Raw genomic sequence first — 14,485 nt, 5'->3', positions numbered from 1 at the left:
ATAGGACATTTCAGTCTTCAGCCTGCCGGCTACTTACCCAGCAGGTTGTGGGTAGGTAGAAAAAGATCCAAGCAGCTCGGCTATCAGGAAGTGGAAGCAGCAGGAGAGTTTGAGACCCGTTAGGGGCCTCTCTGGCTCTCTAGACCAGGCCTTGGCAAACCTTTTTCGTAAAAGGCTGGGTAATGAATATTTTAGGCTTCGCAGGCTGTAAGGTGGGAACTACTCAATTCTGCTGTTGCAGCACAAAAGCGGTAGACAATACGCAAAGTGTGGTTCAATAAACCACAGTTTATGAACTTATTTATGAACACTGAAACACGAATTTCATATAATTTTCATGTGTCATGAAAGCTGCCTTAAAAATTTTTATTACAAAATGTAAACAAACAAACATTGTTAGGTGAGGGAGGGGAAGGGAGTAAAACCAGAGCGCTTTCTGAATTTGTCATAGTTTTCTCATCCAGGTCTAGATAGATTTCCAGGTAAAAGCAGATGGGCCAGGAGTGGCCTGTAGGGTTTTGTTCAGTGAAAGCCTCTCTACCCATGGCTTTAAGAACCTGAATTTTCAAACACCTTTCCCATTTTAATTTCAGCTTAGAGATGTAAGAGGGAAAATACATTTCAGGCAATGATAGAAAAGAACAACTTATTTTAAAATTACTAGTTATTGATTTATTCTTAATAATTTCATAAATTTACTAATTTACAAATAATTCTGAGTTCTTACATGTGCCAGGCGTTCTGCTAGGCCTGCTCTAGGCTCGGAACTGATAACGGCATTATCCCCATTTACAGATGCAGACGCCACTGAGGCCCGCAGAGGTTAGGTGACAGCTCAGATCGCCAAGCTAGTGTGGCAAGGGCAGGAGCGACTCCCTCCTCCCCTACCCCCCCTACCCCCCGCCGCGCAACGTCTTTTGACCATAACAGAGCTCTTCTGCAGGTCACGTCCATATACCCATGTTTGATTCTACTCTGTCCATACTAGCTGGGAGACTTTCCCTGAATTCGGAGGGGCCCGTTTAGTTAAGAGCAAGTGGGCCTCAGTATCCCCATCTGTGAGATGGGGCTGCCCTGCCCAAGCGCCGTCTCCTCCCTCAGCCGGTGCTGGCCCCAAAGAGGGCGGCAACCCCCTTGGGGGCGAGGAGCGGCGGCTCTGGCGCAGGTCTTCCGGCCGCCCCGGGAGGGAGGAAACGGACGGGCGGCAGGGGGCGGGTTTTCGGCGGGGCCTACCCTGAGGCGGGCGCGTCGCGGAGGCCTACGCGGCCATGGCGCTCCCGCTCGCGGCTTTGCGCGTCCTGTTGGGCGGCTTCTTCGCGCTCACGGGGGCGGCCAAACTCTCGGAGCAGATCTCGGCTCCGGTGTCAGAGCAGATGGTGAGCGGCGCGGGGTGGGCGGCGGACGGTTGGGCGGGGGACTGGCCGCAGGGCGGCGGGGGCTGCGACCCCGGCCGTTACCCAGGTGCCTGGCCGGCCCCCGCCCCTCCCTGGCCGCCCGCGCCCCGCGGACCCGCCTGTCTTCGGGCCGGACGGCGCTAGAGCTGGGGGGAGCACCTGGACAGCTACTTAGGCGTGGGCCCCTGCCTGGGGAGTTCCTCCGAGTTCACTGGATTTTCCCTGGAAGGGGACGGTCACATTCCCTTCCATTCGGGCATTTTTGGCCCCAGGCAAATCTAGAGCCGATGAGGAATACTCTGGGACCCTTGGGGAGGGAGAGGGACCGAGCTCCCTTTGCGCCCTCCTTCCTTTGCTTGAGTTCTTGGGGGTGTTCATGAGGCAGGGGTTTATTAATCCCTGCTTGTCAGAGTAGGAAACCTGCCCTGAAGGTGAAGTGTATCTGCTAAAGGTTACACAACTAGTCAAGAAGCAGGACCCAAACTTTAGATACTCTCCTAACTTAGAATCCAGAGAGCCCTTCCCAGAGCCTGAGAGGGAGGCCTAGAAGTCACCCTTCGACTTCCTGTCTAGTTCCAGACTCTCCGAAAAGCTGTCATGTCCTTCTACCCACCAATCTGCCCAGTCCCTCAAATAAGCCAGACTTCTAGATCTCTGCCAGTTTCCTTCTTCCAGGCCTGGCTTAGGGTGGGGGGTTGTTTGGGGAAGTACATCCTCAGAACCGGACAGCTTAAAGTTTCTTCCTTAGAGCACTGAGTAGGGGAGGTAGAGCTGAGGTGGGAGAGCCAGCAAAGGTAGCCAACCTAAGGGTCCAGGTGAAGTTGTCATGTGGCCCAGGACAGAGCTTGACTTAGCGAGCGAGTTGAGTCACTCACTTTGACCCCTTCAACTCCCCTTCTGTCTACTGCAATGAGAGCCAGGTCCCAGCATATGATATTGAGTAGAATCTGTTTAATGAACAAGAATCTCCCCTTCCATTCCCTTCCTCCTCACCAAATATTCCCTGCATAGTAGCCTGAAGAGAAACCAGGCCAAACAGAAAGAGAAGTGCCGGAGTTCCCAAGGCCTTGGCACTAGATGAGAAAGCCCAAGCCTAGCTTCCTCTTCCCGGAATTTGGGGCTGGGTTGTAATCTGGTGAGAAGATCAGTCCATCTCTGTACCACCATCCCACCCTTCTTGGAGCGTAAAGCCTGTTTTCTGATTCCAAAGCTCAGCCTCCCAGGGAGGCCGTCTCCTTTCCAGGCTGGCTGACCTTAGCCCTGGACCTGGCCTAGAGTAGTATCTCCTTTGCGGGGGGAGTTGAGGGCACTGGCACAGAATGCCTCTGTGGAGCATCTGGGCAGTGGATCCTTGGTGACTCTGGCTGACAGGCATTCCCTGCCACCCCTAGAAAGCCCTGTTCGTGCAGTTCGCTGAGGTGTTTCCGCTGAAGGTGTTCGGCTACCAGCCAGATCCCATGAGCTACCAAGTGGCTGTGGGCTGGCTGGAACTGCTAGCTGGGTTGCTGCTGGTCCTGGGCCCACCGATGCTGCAAGAGATCAGCAACTTGCTTTTGACACTGCTCATGATGGGTAAGGGGGGTGCAACTGGGCTGGTGAAATGGGGACTTCTAGGCGAGGGTGATAGCAAAAAGTCTGACTGTTCTTGTTACTTTTGCCACTCTTTTCCTCTGGAACCGGAAGCATTTCCTTCTCTATTGCAGTTTCCATGGTCTTCAGACTAGGCTAGGTGCTTTTTAAACTTAATATACTATAACCCTCTTCTATGTCAGATATACCTTCTATGTCATCAATTCTATTGGCTGCATGGTATTTCCATTATAAGGATATATTGTAACCTAAAAGCCCCTACCCCTTTCTCATTACCCCTACCCTGAGATGAGGGGATGGAGTAGCAGCCGCCACTGGACTCATGTGTCTGGCAGGTGGAAACAGAGAGCAAGGAAGCCGGGCCCCCTGACCAGAAAGGCAGAGGATTTCCCTGTGGCAGGCATTCCTAGAGGGCCCCCTCTTAGTGGCTCTGCCCACAGGAACTGCTGATGTACAAAGACAGCTGCTGCTTCAAAGGCCAGACATCTTCAGGCTCTTCTATGTCCCCTGACCTTGTGTCACCATTGCTGCTGCCACTACCACCCTTCTTCCAGGCTTTCTTTCCATTTCCACAGCTTCCTTCATTTTCAGATCTTTCCCACTACCTCCACCACCAATCCCTGGGCCTTCTTCCCTCCACTAGGATTGAGAAAGGAGAAGGATCAGGGAGAATCTGTTCCAAAATGCCCACCTACTCACCTTGCCCTGTTTGGTTGGATTGTTGCTGTTTCTTGCCATCTGAGAGGGTCTATGTTCACGAAACTTCTGATTTCTGGTTCTGCTTTCTCTGGGAGGTCAGAGAGATGAGTGTACCTAGTTTAGGGTGTGTGTGTTGGTGGGGGGCAGTGTTCAAGAGAGGGCTTAAGGTGGAGTGGGTCAGCCTTGGCTGGAGGGCCCTGAGCTCCTGGATCTCCTGAGCATTCCCAGGGAGCCTCAGGGACCTCATTTTCCATTCCAGGGGCTATCTTCACTTTGGTGTCTCTGAAAGAATCACTGAACACCTGCATCCCAGCCATCGTCTGCCTGGGGCTCCTGCTGCTGCTGGATATCTGCTAGCTCTTAGTCCAAACTAAAAAGATGTTCAGACACCCTAGGAGGAAGTCTCCAAGTGCATTCAAGGAATCCTGGGAGTAGAGTCTGTCTTGCCTCCTCATGCCATGTCACTGCCAAAGCAGGAACATGGTGGAACACAGAGTGTCACCTTGTTAGCAGTACACCCAAAGTTGGCCAGCGTTGAAGTAGACATCTGGTCTACCTGGCTCTGCTTTGTCTCTTGGACATTTACTGCTCTTTTTTGAGGGGTACATGTTACATATTCTAGCATTCCTCATGTCATGTGAAAATAGAAAATAAATTTAAATCACCCAAACTTTTAATGCCCCCAAATAACTACTTTCAATTCCTTTGTATAACTGTACCTCCCAGTTTTTTTCTGTGGCTTTATACAGATTTTTTTTAAATGAAAATGAGACCATATATACTACTTTATTATCTGCTTTTTAAACCTAATACACTGTAATACCATTCTCTGTTTTACCTCATTGGTGTTAATGGGTGCGTAGTATTCCATTGTAAGGATGTACTGTAATGTATCTATACAAGCCCCCAATGAGAAACATTTGGATTATTCCCAGTTTTTTAACTATTGTAAACCTCACAGTTAATCATCTCTGCATATTTATTTTCTTTCCCTAGAAGTGAGGGTGCTGATTCAAAAGGCATGCACGTTTTTAAGGTTTTTATTATATGCTCAGAATTTACACATCGAGTACGGCAGAGTACTGAGTATACCTGCTTCTGCCTGCTGAGCCACGTGAGGTACTCCCCATTCTTTTTTTTTCTTTTAAATTTTATTTGTTTCTGGCTGCGTTGGGTCTTTGTTGCTGCACGCGGTCTTTCTCTAGTTGTGGTGAGCGGAAGCTACTCTTTGTTGTGGTGCACGGGCTTCTCATTGCGGTGGCTTCTCGTTGCGGAGCACAGGCTCTAGGCGCACGGGCTTCAGTAGTTGGAGCACGCAGGCTTAGTAGTTGCGGCATGTGGGCCCTAGAGTGCGCGGGCTCTAGGGCGCGTGGGCTTCAGTAGTTGTGGCATGGGGTCTCCGTAGTTGTGTCTCACGGGCTTAGTTGCTCCACAGCATGTGGGATCTTCCTGGACCAGGAATTGAACCTGTGTCCGCTGCATTGGCAGGCAGATTCTTAACCACTGTACCACCAGGGACGTCCCTCCCATTCCTTTTTTTAATTAATTTATTTTTGGCTGTGTTGGGTCCTCGTTTCTGCGCAAGGGCTTTCTCCAGTTGCGGCAAGCGGGGCCCACTGTTCATCGCAGTGCGCGGGCCTCTCACTGTCGCGGCCTCTCTTGTTGCGGAGCACAGGCTCCAGATGCGCAGGCTCAGCAGTTGTGGCTCACGGGCCCAGTCGCTCTGTGGCATGTGGGATCCTCCCAGACCAGGGCTAGAACCTGTGTCCCCTGCATTGGCAGGCAGACTCTCACCACTGCGCCACCAGGGAAGCCCCCTCCCATTCCTTTTTATCTTGTGCACTTGAGAGTTGTAAAGCTAACAGAGATGGGCATTAAGTCATTTTACAGGACCTGAAACTGCCAGGGAAGTGCTCCTTGGACACCTAGATGGAGGCAGGGGACAGCCAACTCTAAGGCATGCTGCATGTTAAAGCAGTGCCAGAACCTGTGATGAATCCCAGAGGTCCTAGGGAGTCAGAAGGGTGTGTGTGAGAGACAATTCTTGAGGGCAAGTGACCATGTTAGGGTACCTACTATCACATCACCAACCATCTTCACCTCAGTGGGGTTCTTTTGGGAAGTGATGTACCTCCATAAGGGAAAATAGTGAAGAAAAAGAAATCATTTATTTATGCAAATACTCTAGCCACCAGCCTACAAATTGCTTTGGGGGTTAGGGAATGGCTTTTGGGAGCCCACAGGAGTGAGAGAAGTCTATGTATATTACTCCATTTCATCTTCACTATAGAAGGGTAATTTCTGCTCTGACACTGACGAGCTGGGAACCTCAGGTAAGCTAGCACTCTTAGTTAGGTCTTCTTGTGTCTGAAAGCACAGTGATGCAATCTCTCATAATAGTTAGGAGTGTGTGTGTGTGTGTGTGTGTGTGTGTATGTGTGTATACATATATATGTATATTAATACATATATATGTAGTAGTATATGTATACTACATGTACAGTGTGTCAAAACAATAAGGAAACTTTCTGTCACATAAGAGGTCCAGAGATAACATAGCTTCAGTTTCTTTTTTTTAAAAAAATAAATTTATTTATTTTTCTCTGCATTGGGTCCTCGTTGCTGTGCGTGGGCTTTCTCTAGCTGCAGCGAGTGGGGGCTACTCTTCGTTGCGGTGTGCGGACTTCTTATCGTGGTGGCTTCTCGTTGTGGAGCACGGGCTCTGGGCGCCTGGGCTTCAGTAGTTGTGGCTCACAGGCTCCGTAGTTGTGGCTCGTGGGATCTAGAGCGCAGGCTCAGTAGTTGTGCTGCTTTCAATTTATTGACTTCTGCCCTCAGGGTTACAAAATAGCTGAAGCAGCTCCAGACAACACATTTGCACATAATATCCAAAGGTGAAAAGAAAGAGGAAAGCTCTCTTAGAAGACCCTAGGTTTCCCCTTGCATCCCACTGTACAGAATTATGTCACATTTCCATTCTTAGACCAATCACTGGCAAGGAGAATGGAATTTCCAAGTTGGACTTAGACAAGTTAAGATTTACCCACACTGGTCAAGTGGTCAGCAAAGAAGAAGGGAGAGAGTAGATAGTGCCACTTATTAGCTTATTTGCAAATATGGATAACAATGGCAAATATTTTCATAGAGTTGCTGTGAAGATTTAGTGAGTTAGTGTTTACAATAGTGCCTGGTACATAATAAGTGCTCAGTAAATGCTATTATTAAATAGCGTTTGTTATTAAATAGCAGTTCTACAGATGAGAAAATGGATTCAGAAAGCTTAAGTGCCTATGTGTCAGACCTGAGACTAGAATTAAGACCTGGTTGACTCCAGAACCCACACTTTACACTGCACCAGTTGCCAAAGTTGGAAGTGGGCAGGTGTGGCACCCCTGCTCTTCAACTTGAAGGTAGATGGGATGATCGGTTCAATGTAATTAAATCTCCTTTGCTTCCCAGAATTGCCCTTCTGCATGAAAATTTTGAAGCCCTTGAAAGTAGAGCCTGGAAACCCTGGGATCTTGGCCTCTTACCATCCCCACCCCTTCCAGGATTCCATAGCCAGCTTGTCTCCAACCAGGACTTTGAGTAAAACCTCACACAGCTGGTATTAGATTGAAGGCTCCTATTTACCGAGGCTTGGCCTGTAAGCTGATTTAGCAGCCACAGGGCCCTTCAAGCTTGGCTGTAGGGCCCACCCAGCAGCTTCAGGAAAGGCAGGGTGCTGGAAGAGTAGGCTGGCCAGCTGGTATGGAGGAGCAGTTGGGATTGACAGCAGCAGGAGTATCTTCAGCTTTAGCTGTGCTGCCTCACCCCAAGGAGAAGCCAGGCCTTAGGAAATGGGCCCCCCAAACCACAGCCTAAGGCTTGGTCAGGTCGGCACAATGACATTCAGCTGCGAGGCCTTCCTTATACTTTGCTATCTCCCTCCCTGTGCCCCCTTGCCTTGCAATGACATTCCCTTCCCTTGGGGCCCTGGCTGCACCCCATAAACCCTGCTCACAGCTGCCACAGGTGGACTCCAGCCCTTCCAGCTGTTGAGCCCATTCTTCATGTCGTGTCTGGGGATTAGTCAGTTGATGGGAGGGCCTAGGATACGTGGGTGGCAGTGGATTCTGATCTGTCTCAGCTCCTTAAACCCAGGCCCCCAGGAACCCAAAGAGATCTGCAGCAGCCAGAGCAGCAAGAGGTAAGAGAGGAGTGATCTGGTGGGAAGGCGGGGAGAGGTTCAGGGTGGGATGGTTAGGGCCAGAGCCATGGTGGGCCGAGCTGAGCGCGAGGGGCAGAAGGGAATACACTCACTCAGGGTCCCAGAAAGGACTGGAGCCTGAGAGATTCAAAGGTAGGAGTACAAATTTTGGTATTGGAGGAACCATGTTTTGAAACACCCTAGGAGTGTGACTATGTGCCACAAATAGGAACAGGACATTGGCTTGTGCACTTATCCCCCTTGGGGAGAGGGGGAATATGCCCAGATGTGTTTGTGCTGTTGTGTTTGACTGGGGTGTCCGTGTCTCTAACGCTGTGTGTGTGCCTGTGTGAGTGTACACATTTATCTCTGTGCTGCCTAGAGGGGAAGGGAGCGTATCTCCCCAGTGTCAGCCAGTGCTCAGAGTTTTACTTATGTTTTCTCATAATCCCCCCAACAACACTGTGAGGTAGGTGTTTTAATCTCCATTTTACAGCAGAGAAGACAGGCTCAGTGAAGCTGAGTAATCTGCCTGAGGTCATATGGCAGATAAATGTGTGTATCTAGGATCTGCCTGATTCCCGGGTCTGTGCTCTTTGATTTGCTGTCCAAAGTTTTAAATCAGACCCAGGACTTCTTTGTGGTCAAAAGGCAAGGGGGAAGGAAATAAGACTGGAAGGCCTGTGAGATGTGAAACCTTTTCAGCTCTGCCCAGGGTGCTCCAGGCAAGCTCCAGGAGAGGACCTTCACCAAGGTAAGTCCAAGGTCACTGTGCATGGGCCTGCCTCTGGGTCACTGCATCCTAAGTCCATAACTCCATCCACGCCTCACTCTCCCCCCTACTGATCTGGATGGCACTGGAGCAGGGAGGCTTGGGCTTTTTCTAGGAAGGACCCTATATTCCAGCCTGGTTTCTCCATAACTCCCTGTTGGCTCAGCCTTGCTTAGGCTTATTAATGCACATACCTGGGCACCACAAATCAGAACCGTACACCATCTGTGAGGGACACCTTCACCCTCCCAGTCACCAGGGTTGGAAATTTCCAAACTACCTGGGATTCCTGTCTCTTCCTCATTTTCTACATCTTGTCACCAAGCTCATTCTACTTCAGATAACTCTGGAGCCCATCCCCTCCTGTCCATCCTCAGCTGGTGCTGGCTGTGCTCAGGCCTCAGCCCCTCGCCGGGCTTCCCACCACCACCGACTGAGGAAAAGAGGACGGGGGTCGGGTGGGGGAAGGCGGGATGGAGGGCTCTTGTATGGCTAACCTCCATGGTGACCTCTCTTCCTCTTGTTAGCCCAAGGTCCGAGATGAACAGCAGCGCTGGGGACCTGGGTGTTGGTGCTGGCGGCCGCAGCCCCTGGGGCGACCCTGCTGGCTTCATTGTGGTGCCCACAGCCTACGCCTTGGTGCCGGGCCTGGGGCTGCCGGCCAACGTGGCGGCCCTGGCAGTGTTCGTCCGCCGCGGCAGGCGCCTGGGCCAGGCCCTGCGTCTCCACCTGCTCAACCTGGCCATGGCCGACGTGCTCGTCATGCTCACACTGACGCTGTGGCTCACCTACTACCTGGGCCTGACCCACTGGCCCTTCCCGGAGGCTGCCTGCCGCGTGGCCGGGACCACCTACTGCGTGTCCACCTACGCAGCCTTGGCCTTCGCAGTGCTCACCAGCGTGTGCCGCTGCGGCTCGGTGTGCCCACCCAGCCCTGCGCCGCTAGGGCCCCGCCCGCGCCACGTGTGCTGCTGCCCAGCTGGCTGGCCAGGCCTGTGCCGCACCCTCGCTGGCCACCCCGCATGCGCTGCGCCCCAGGCCGGGCAGCGCCAGCGCGGGCCTGGCCTACGCCACCGTGGCCTTCTTCCCCGCCGCCTTCCTGCTGGTGCTTGCGGCCTATGTGAGCTTGGCGCGGGTGCTCGCGGCGCCCTCGGGCCCGGGCCCGGCCCTCGCCCCAGCCGGTACAAACCGGCGCGCGGCCAGGACCATGGTGCTCGGGCACCTGTTGGTCTTTGCCCTGTGCCTGGCGCCCTACCACCTGCTGCTGGCGCCCTGGGTGGCCGGGCAGGAGGGCACCGTGGGCCGCGACGACAGAGGGTGCCAGGCCACCTCCACACTTGACGTCCTGCACACCCTCAGCCTGGCGCTGCTGAGTCTCAACAACTGCTTGGACCCGCTCATCTACTGCTTCTCTGTGCACAGCTTCTGCCAGGACTGCTGGGCGCTGAGCTGCCTCCCGGGGGTAGGGAGGTCCGGGGCACACTCGGTCTCCTTGGCCTCCATGGCCTCCTCCTAGAGAGCCCCCTGGCCTGCTGCCTGCTTCACCCCTGCCACCCTCCCAGTGGCGTCCTGGGTGGTGAAAGCTCTTTGCAAGGACCTAGACTCCAGTCCTGACGCAGCCACATACTAGCCGCCTGTAGTTGTAGACCTCCGGGCTCTGTCAAAAGGGGAAAGAACATTCTTTGTTGACCCGAATGTTTCCTAGACTTTGCCAGTGTTTGGATACAGATAATATGCCATTGCTTTCAAAATCTCTGGGGATAAACCCCAAAGTCCTAAACAGGGCCTACAAGGGCTAACTGCCTCCTGCTTCTCTCTCAGCATCCTCTCATCCTCATTTTCCCTCTTCTCCTCTACCACATCTGCCCGTCTCCGTGGGTTGAGTCACCTTATCAGTCCCTGGAACAGACCAGTTTCCTCCTCTTCAAAGCCTTTGCAACTGACTGCCAGGAATGATGTCCCTCTGTCTCCTTTGCTAAGTTAATTCCTTTCCATTCTCACTTCTTCAAACGTAGCTGTAGGGAAGCCTTTCTTGACCAGCACCACATACACCATTCCCTAGACTGGGTTAGATCTGGTTGTTCCTTTATAGCTCTTTCCACAATTGCAATCAAGCAATTAACTGGTTAGTTCTTTTTTTTTTTTTCTGTTGTTCTTTTTCTCTGTATTTATGTCGATCCATAAGAGAGTGCCATTTTTGTAGACCCAAAAGGGTTGAATAGTGGCAGTTTTTACTTTCATCCAATTCAACTTAATAAATTCCATGTTTGTCTTATTTACTGCTTGCTACTGTCCCTTGCATGTAGTAAGACCTCAGTATGTCAGATGAATGCATGAAACCTGAATATCATTAGCTTAAAATGCTCAAGGACTCACTTAGACATTCTAGTCTCCAGTAGATTTTCCTCAAGTGTTTCTGGGATTCTCCAAGCTTGTATTACCAGATGCATTCTTTTTGTTTGTTTGTTTTTGTTTTTGTTTTTTTGCGGTACGCGGGCCTCTCACCGCTGTGGCCTCTCCCGCTGCGGAGCACAGGCTCCGGACGCGCAGACTCAGCGGCCACGGCTCACGGGCCCAGCCGCTCCGCGGTACATGGGATCCTCCCGGACCAGGGCACAAACCCGCGTCCCCTGCATCGGCAGGCAGACTCCCAACCACTGTGCCACCAGGGAAGCCCCCAGATGCATTCTTGAACCAGTCCTGATGATTGCTTCCGTCTGCAGTTGCTGGTTACCCATGACTCTGCCATCACCTCCACTGTCCCCAGAGTCCTGTGCCAAGACTTGGTGATAACCAAGCTGGAGATCCATCCTGCCATTAGCTGGGACAGGGATCCGCCAGACTTGCTGCCTTCCGCTTCAGCTGAGCCGGGACTCTGTCACTGGGTGCAAATCCCTGGCAATGGTTCTGGCCACCAGTGCTTTCCCTCCTCGTGCCTTGATGACTTAGCAGTTGGCTTCAACTGCTAAGGGAACCACTCCCTCTCCTCGGCCATGTTATAGGGAGCCCCATAACAAGACTGCTTGGGTCTCAAGCTTAATGAGTGAGGGCAGCGTGTTCATGTTGCCAAGTCAGATGGGTCAGGAAGGGTTCACCAATCAGCTACCATGTCTTACTGACCTCAGGTCCTATTGCTGAATTTGCCTTCTAATGGTAAGTTTGAGAAATTTCTTTAATTTTTGATACATTACCTTTCATTGTTCCCTTATTCCTTCTTTAACTGTTTTCTTTTACATTTAAAAAATAATACATGTTCATGAAAAGAAATTCAAAGCAGTAGAGAAAAATGCAAAATCAAAAATAAAGCTTCCCCCAGTGGTAACCACCATTCACAGTTTCTTGTTGTATCTTTCCAGAGATTTTCCATTACAGTACAGATATAAGTATAGTCAATTTCCTTCAGAAAGCCACAAATGGGATAGTGTTACAAGGCTCTTCTGCACTTTTCCTCATTTAATGTATCTTGTACCTCTTTTTATATCAGCACATATAGATCTACCTCATTCTTTTTAATAGATGCAGAGTATTGATTTCACTCAATTGGTCCCCCTGTTGATGGGCGTTTTTTTTTTAACATCTTTATTGGAGTATAATTGCTTTACAGTGGTGTATTAGTTTCTGCTGTATAACAAAGTGAATCAGCTATACATATATTCCCATTTCTCCTCCCTCTTTTCGTCTCCCTCCCACCCTCCCTATCCCACCCCTTGGGCATTTGTTTTACTGTGATAAATAATAATGCATTGAGTGTCCCTGTCCACAAATCTTTGCCTACTTGTAAATCTGTAGAATAAATTCCTGGCAGTGAAATTGCTGCGTCAAGGAGTATGTGTGTGCACTTAAATGGTTTAATTAAATCACCAAATTGCCTCCAAAAATGTAGCACCAATTACACACCCATCAACAGCTCGTAACAGTCCCTGTTTTATCACACCCTCACTAGGACTGGATATTGTCACCTGCCTCCTTCTTGAATCTGGACTCCTGTCTGCATTTCAACTGTGGGCATGGTTAATTTGTTTCTTTTTCCTAGAAGGCTTCTCAGTCTCCTCCATATCTGAAACCTGCCAGTGGGGGCAGAAGTGGGAAGGGAAAGGGTATCACCTGAGACCTCATACCAGCCAAACGCCTGTCTTGCTTGCTAGAGGAATTAAACAAAAGCCCAAATACACATTGGTAAGTCCACAGTAATTGTCATCTCTCCTTTCTTGGGAATTAGGTTGGCTCATTCCATGCAACACTGACCATCATCTCAGGCCAAGGCCAGGAGGCAGCCTGGGCCCACGTCATGAATTCACTTGCTCTGGTGGAATGAATTGCTTGGCCCCAGGGGCTGTGCAAAGCTGGGTCTCTGAGAAATGATCTCGTGTCCACGCTAGAGCCAGCTGAATCCCCTGAGGCCAAATTTGATTCTGTTCAAATAAAAAAATGATTCCCTGTGGCATCATCCATCCCCGTGGTCTTGTACTATCTTGCTTTTGATGTGACTTTTCCCTTAGTAGTCAGTTTCCTTTGGGAAAGGTCTAACTTAGTCTTCTGTGTCTGACCTGAGGAAAAAGAACTTGAGAGTCGATTGCCTCTGGGAGCTCAGACACAGTGGAAGGAAGGCCTCTGTTTGGAGTTAGTGCATTTGGGAATCACCCTCCCCTCTCCCTGGTGATTCAGGAGAGTAGGAACCTGGGGTGAGGACCCAGAGGCAAAGAGCCTGAGGGATGAGAGAACAGACGGCTTTGTACTGTCAATCCTTTTGGATTCTTTTTGCCTTATTTATTCTAAACTTTCAAGAATTTGACCCAAGACCCTCCCTCAGTCCAGGATGGAGAAGAGGGAGCCCAGGTTGGTCCTTGATTAGATGCTGGACACCCTCTTTCTCCAGGATCCAGGGAAAACTCATCTGCCAACTGTTCCCAGCAGCTGGGGGAATCTAGGGTATGTTTTCAGTATGCCCTGGACCCCGCTACCTCTTGTAGGGCCAGGAACGCCCAATTCCCACCCCTACCCACCCAGGCCACACCCTGTAGCTGTGGGGTCCAAACGTGGTGCAGAGAAGATGCGCCTGACACAGAATGAAGAACGCTTCCTTTCCTGCTGGAACCCGGTCTCTCCTTCAGCTCAATTACTGTCCAGGTCTCTGAACCCAGCCCAAGCCTGTTCCTGCCTTTGGCTAGGGCTGGTCCAGGTCCTCGGCTCTGCACACGCCAGCCTAGGGCCCCTCAGCCAGCCGTGCTTCTTCAGTGACCCTGCTTGCTCTTCCTGAGTCCGCCCCTCCGGACCAGCCTCGCCTGCCCCTGCAGGAAGCCTGTCACACCTCAGCTTGATTTCTCTATTGTATTCAGGCCCTGGCCCCAGGCGCTCTCTCTGCAGCTGATTCTTTGCCTTGACATCTATTTCCTTCTCCTCTAGCCTTGGAAGGAGGATAGTGTTTTCCCTCTGGGTTTTGCAGATACCCCTGTGGCTGCAGCTGTCTTTCACTGGTCCTGAAACCAGCTCCATGGACTACATTCCAGCTTCAGGGACTGGGACCTCCTCCCCAGACCAATCACTCCAGGGCTTTCCCAGGCCTGCCCTTTCCCTCTGCTGTATGGAACATGCCCACCATCTGGCCCTAATGCTGTCGTTAAATCATGCTTCTTTGCCCTTAATTTTCCGTGAGCACCAGGCTAGCTCTGAAATGTACTTGTGGTTGGGGTGCTGGGCTCACGCTGGCCCCTAGCATTGGTGGGGTTCTGGGTGAGCGTGCAGAAGGAGGCCCAGATCCTATATGTCTAAATATTTACAAGTTATAAATTAAGCAAACACATTTTTAAGTGAAATGCATTCCATTCATCTTCCTTGAAAAAT

General features: G+C 51.0%; 2 protein-coding genes across 2 annotated transcripts; both read left to right on the top strand.

Annotated features, from left to right (window-relative positions):
- The first annotated feature begins 1,246 nt into the window (after positions 1-1,246).
- TMEM35B (transmembrane protein 35B) lies at positions 1,247-4,851 on the top strand. The gene is made up of 3 exons (XM_032615967.1): positions 1,247-1,376; positions 2,786-2,966; positions 3,943-4,851. Exons 1-3 carry the CDS (start codon positions 1,269-1,271, stop codon positions 4,038-4,040), a joined length of 387 nt encoding a protein of 128 aa, XP_032471858.1. The 5' UTR covers positions 1,247-1,268; the 3' UTR covers positions 4,041-4,851.
- Positions 4,852-6,371: 1,520 nt separating this feature from the next.
- LOC116743328 lies at positions 6,372-10,921 on the top strand. The gene is made up of 2 exons (XM_032611718.1): positions 6,372-8,626; positions 9,172-10,921. Exon 2 carries the CDS (start codon positions 9,185-9,187, stop codon positions 9,983-9,985), a length of 801 nt encoding a protein of 266 aa, XP_032467609.1. The 5' UTR covers positions 6,372-8,626; positions 9,172-9,184; the 3' UTR covers positions 9,986-10,921.
- The last annotated feature ends 3,564 nt before the right edge of the window (positions 10,922-14,485 follow it).

The sequence above is a fragment of the Phocoena sinus genome, chromosome 1 (genome assembly GCF_008692025.1).
Source record: "Phocoena sinus isolate mPhoSin1 chromosome 1, mPhoSin1.pri, whole genome shotgun sequence".
NCBI classification, from domain to species: Eukaryota; Metazoa; Chordata; class Mammalia; order Artiodactyla; family Phocoenidae; genus Phocoena; species Phocoena sinus.
This window is presented reverse-complemented; position numbering and strand designations above follow the sequence as displayed.

Coding starts and splice junctions, on each gene's coding strand:
- TMEM35B (XM_032615967.1), top strand. CDS start 1,269: ATGGCGCTCCCGCTCGCGGCTTTGCGCGTCCTGTTGGGCGGCTTCTTC. Junction 1,377..2,785: donor CTCCGGTGTCAGAGCAGATG/GTGAGCGGCGCG, acceptor TGCCACCCCTAG/AAAGCCCTGTTCGTGCAGTT. Junction 2,967..3,942: donor TTTGACACTGCTCATGATGG/GTAAGGGGGGTG, acceptor TTTCCATTCCAG/GGGCTATCTTCACTTTGGTG.
- LOC116743328 (XM_032611718.1), top strand. CDS start 9,185: ATGAACAGCAGCGCTGGGGACCTGGGTGTTGGTGCTGGCGGCCGCAGC.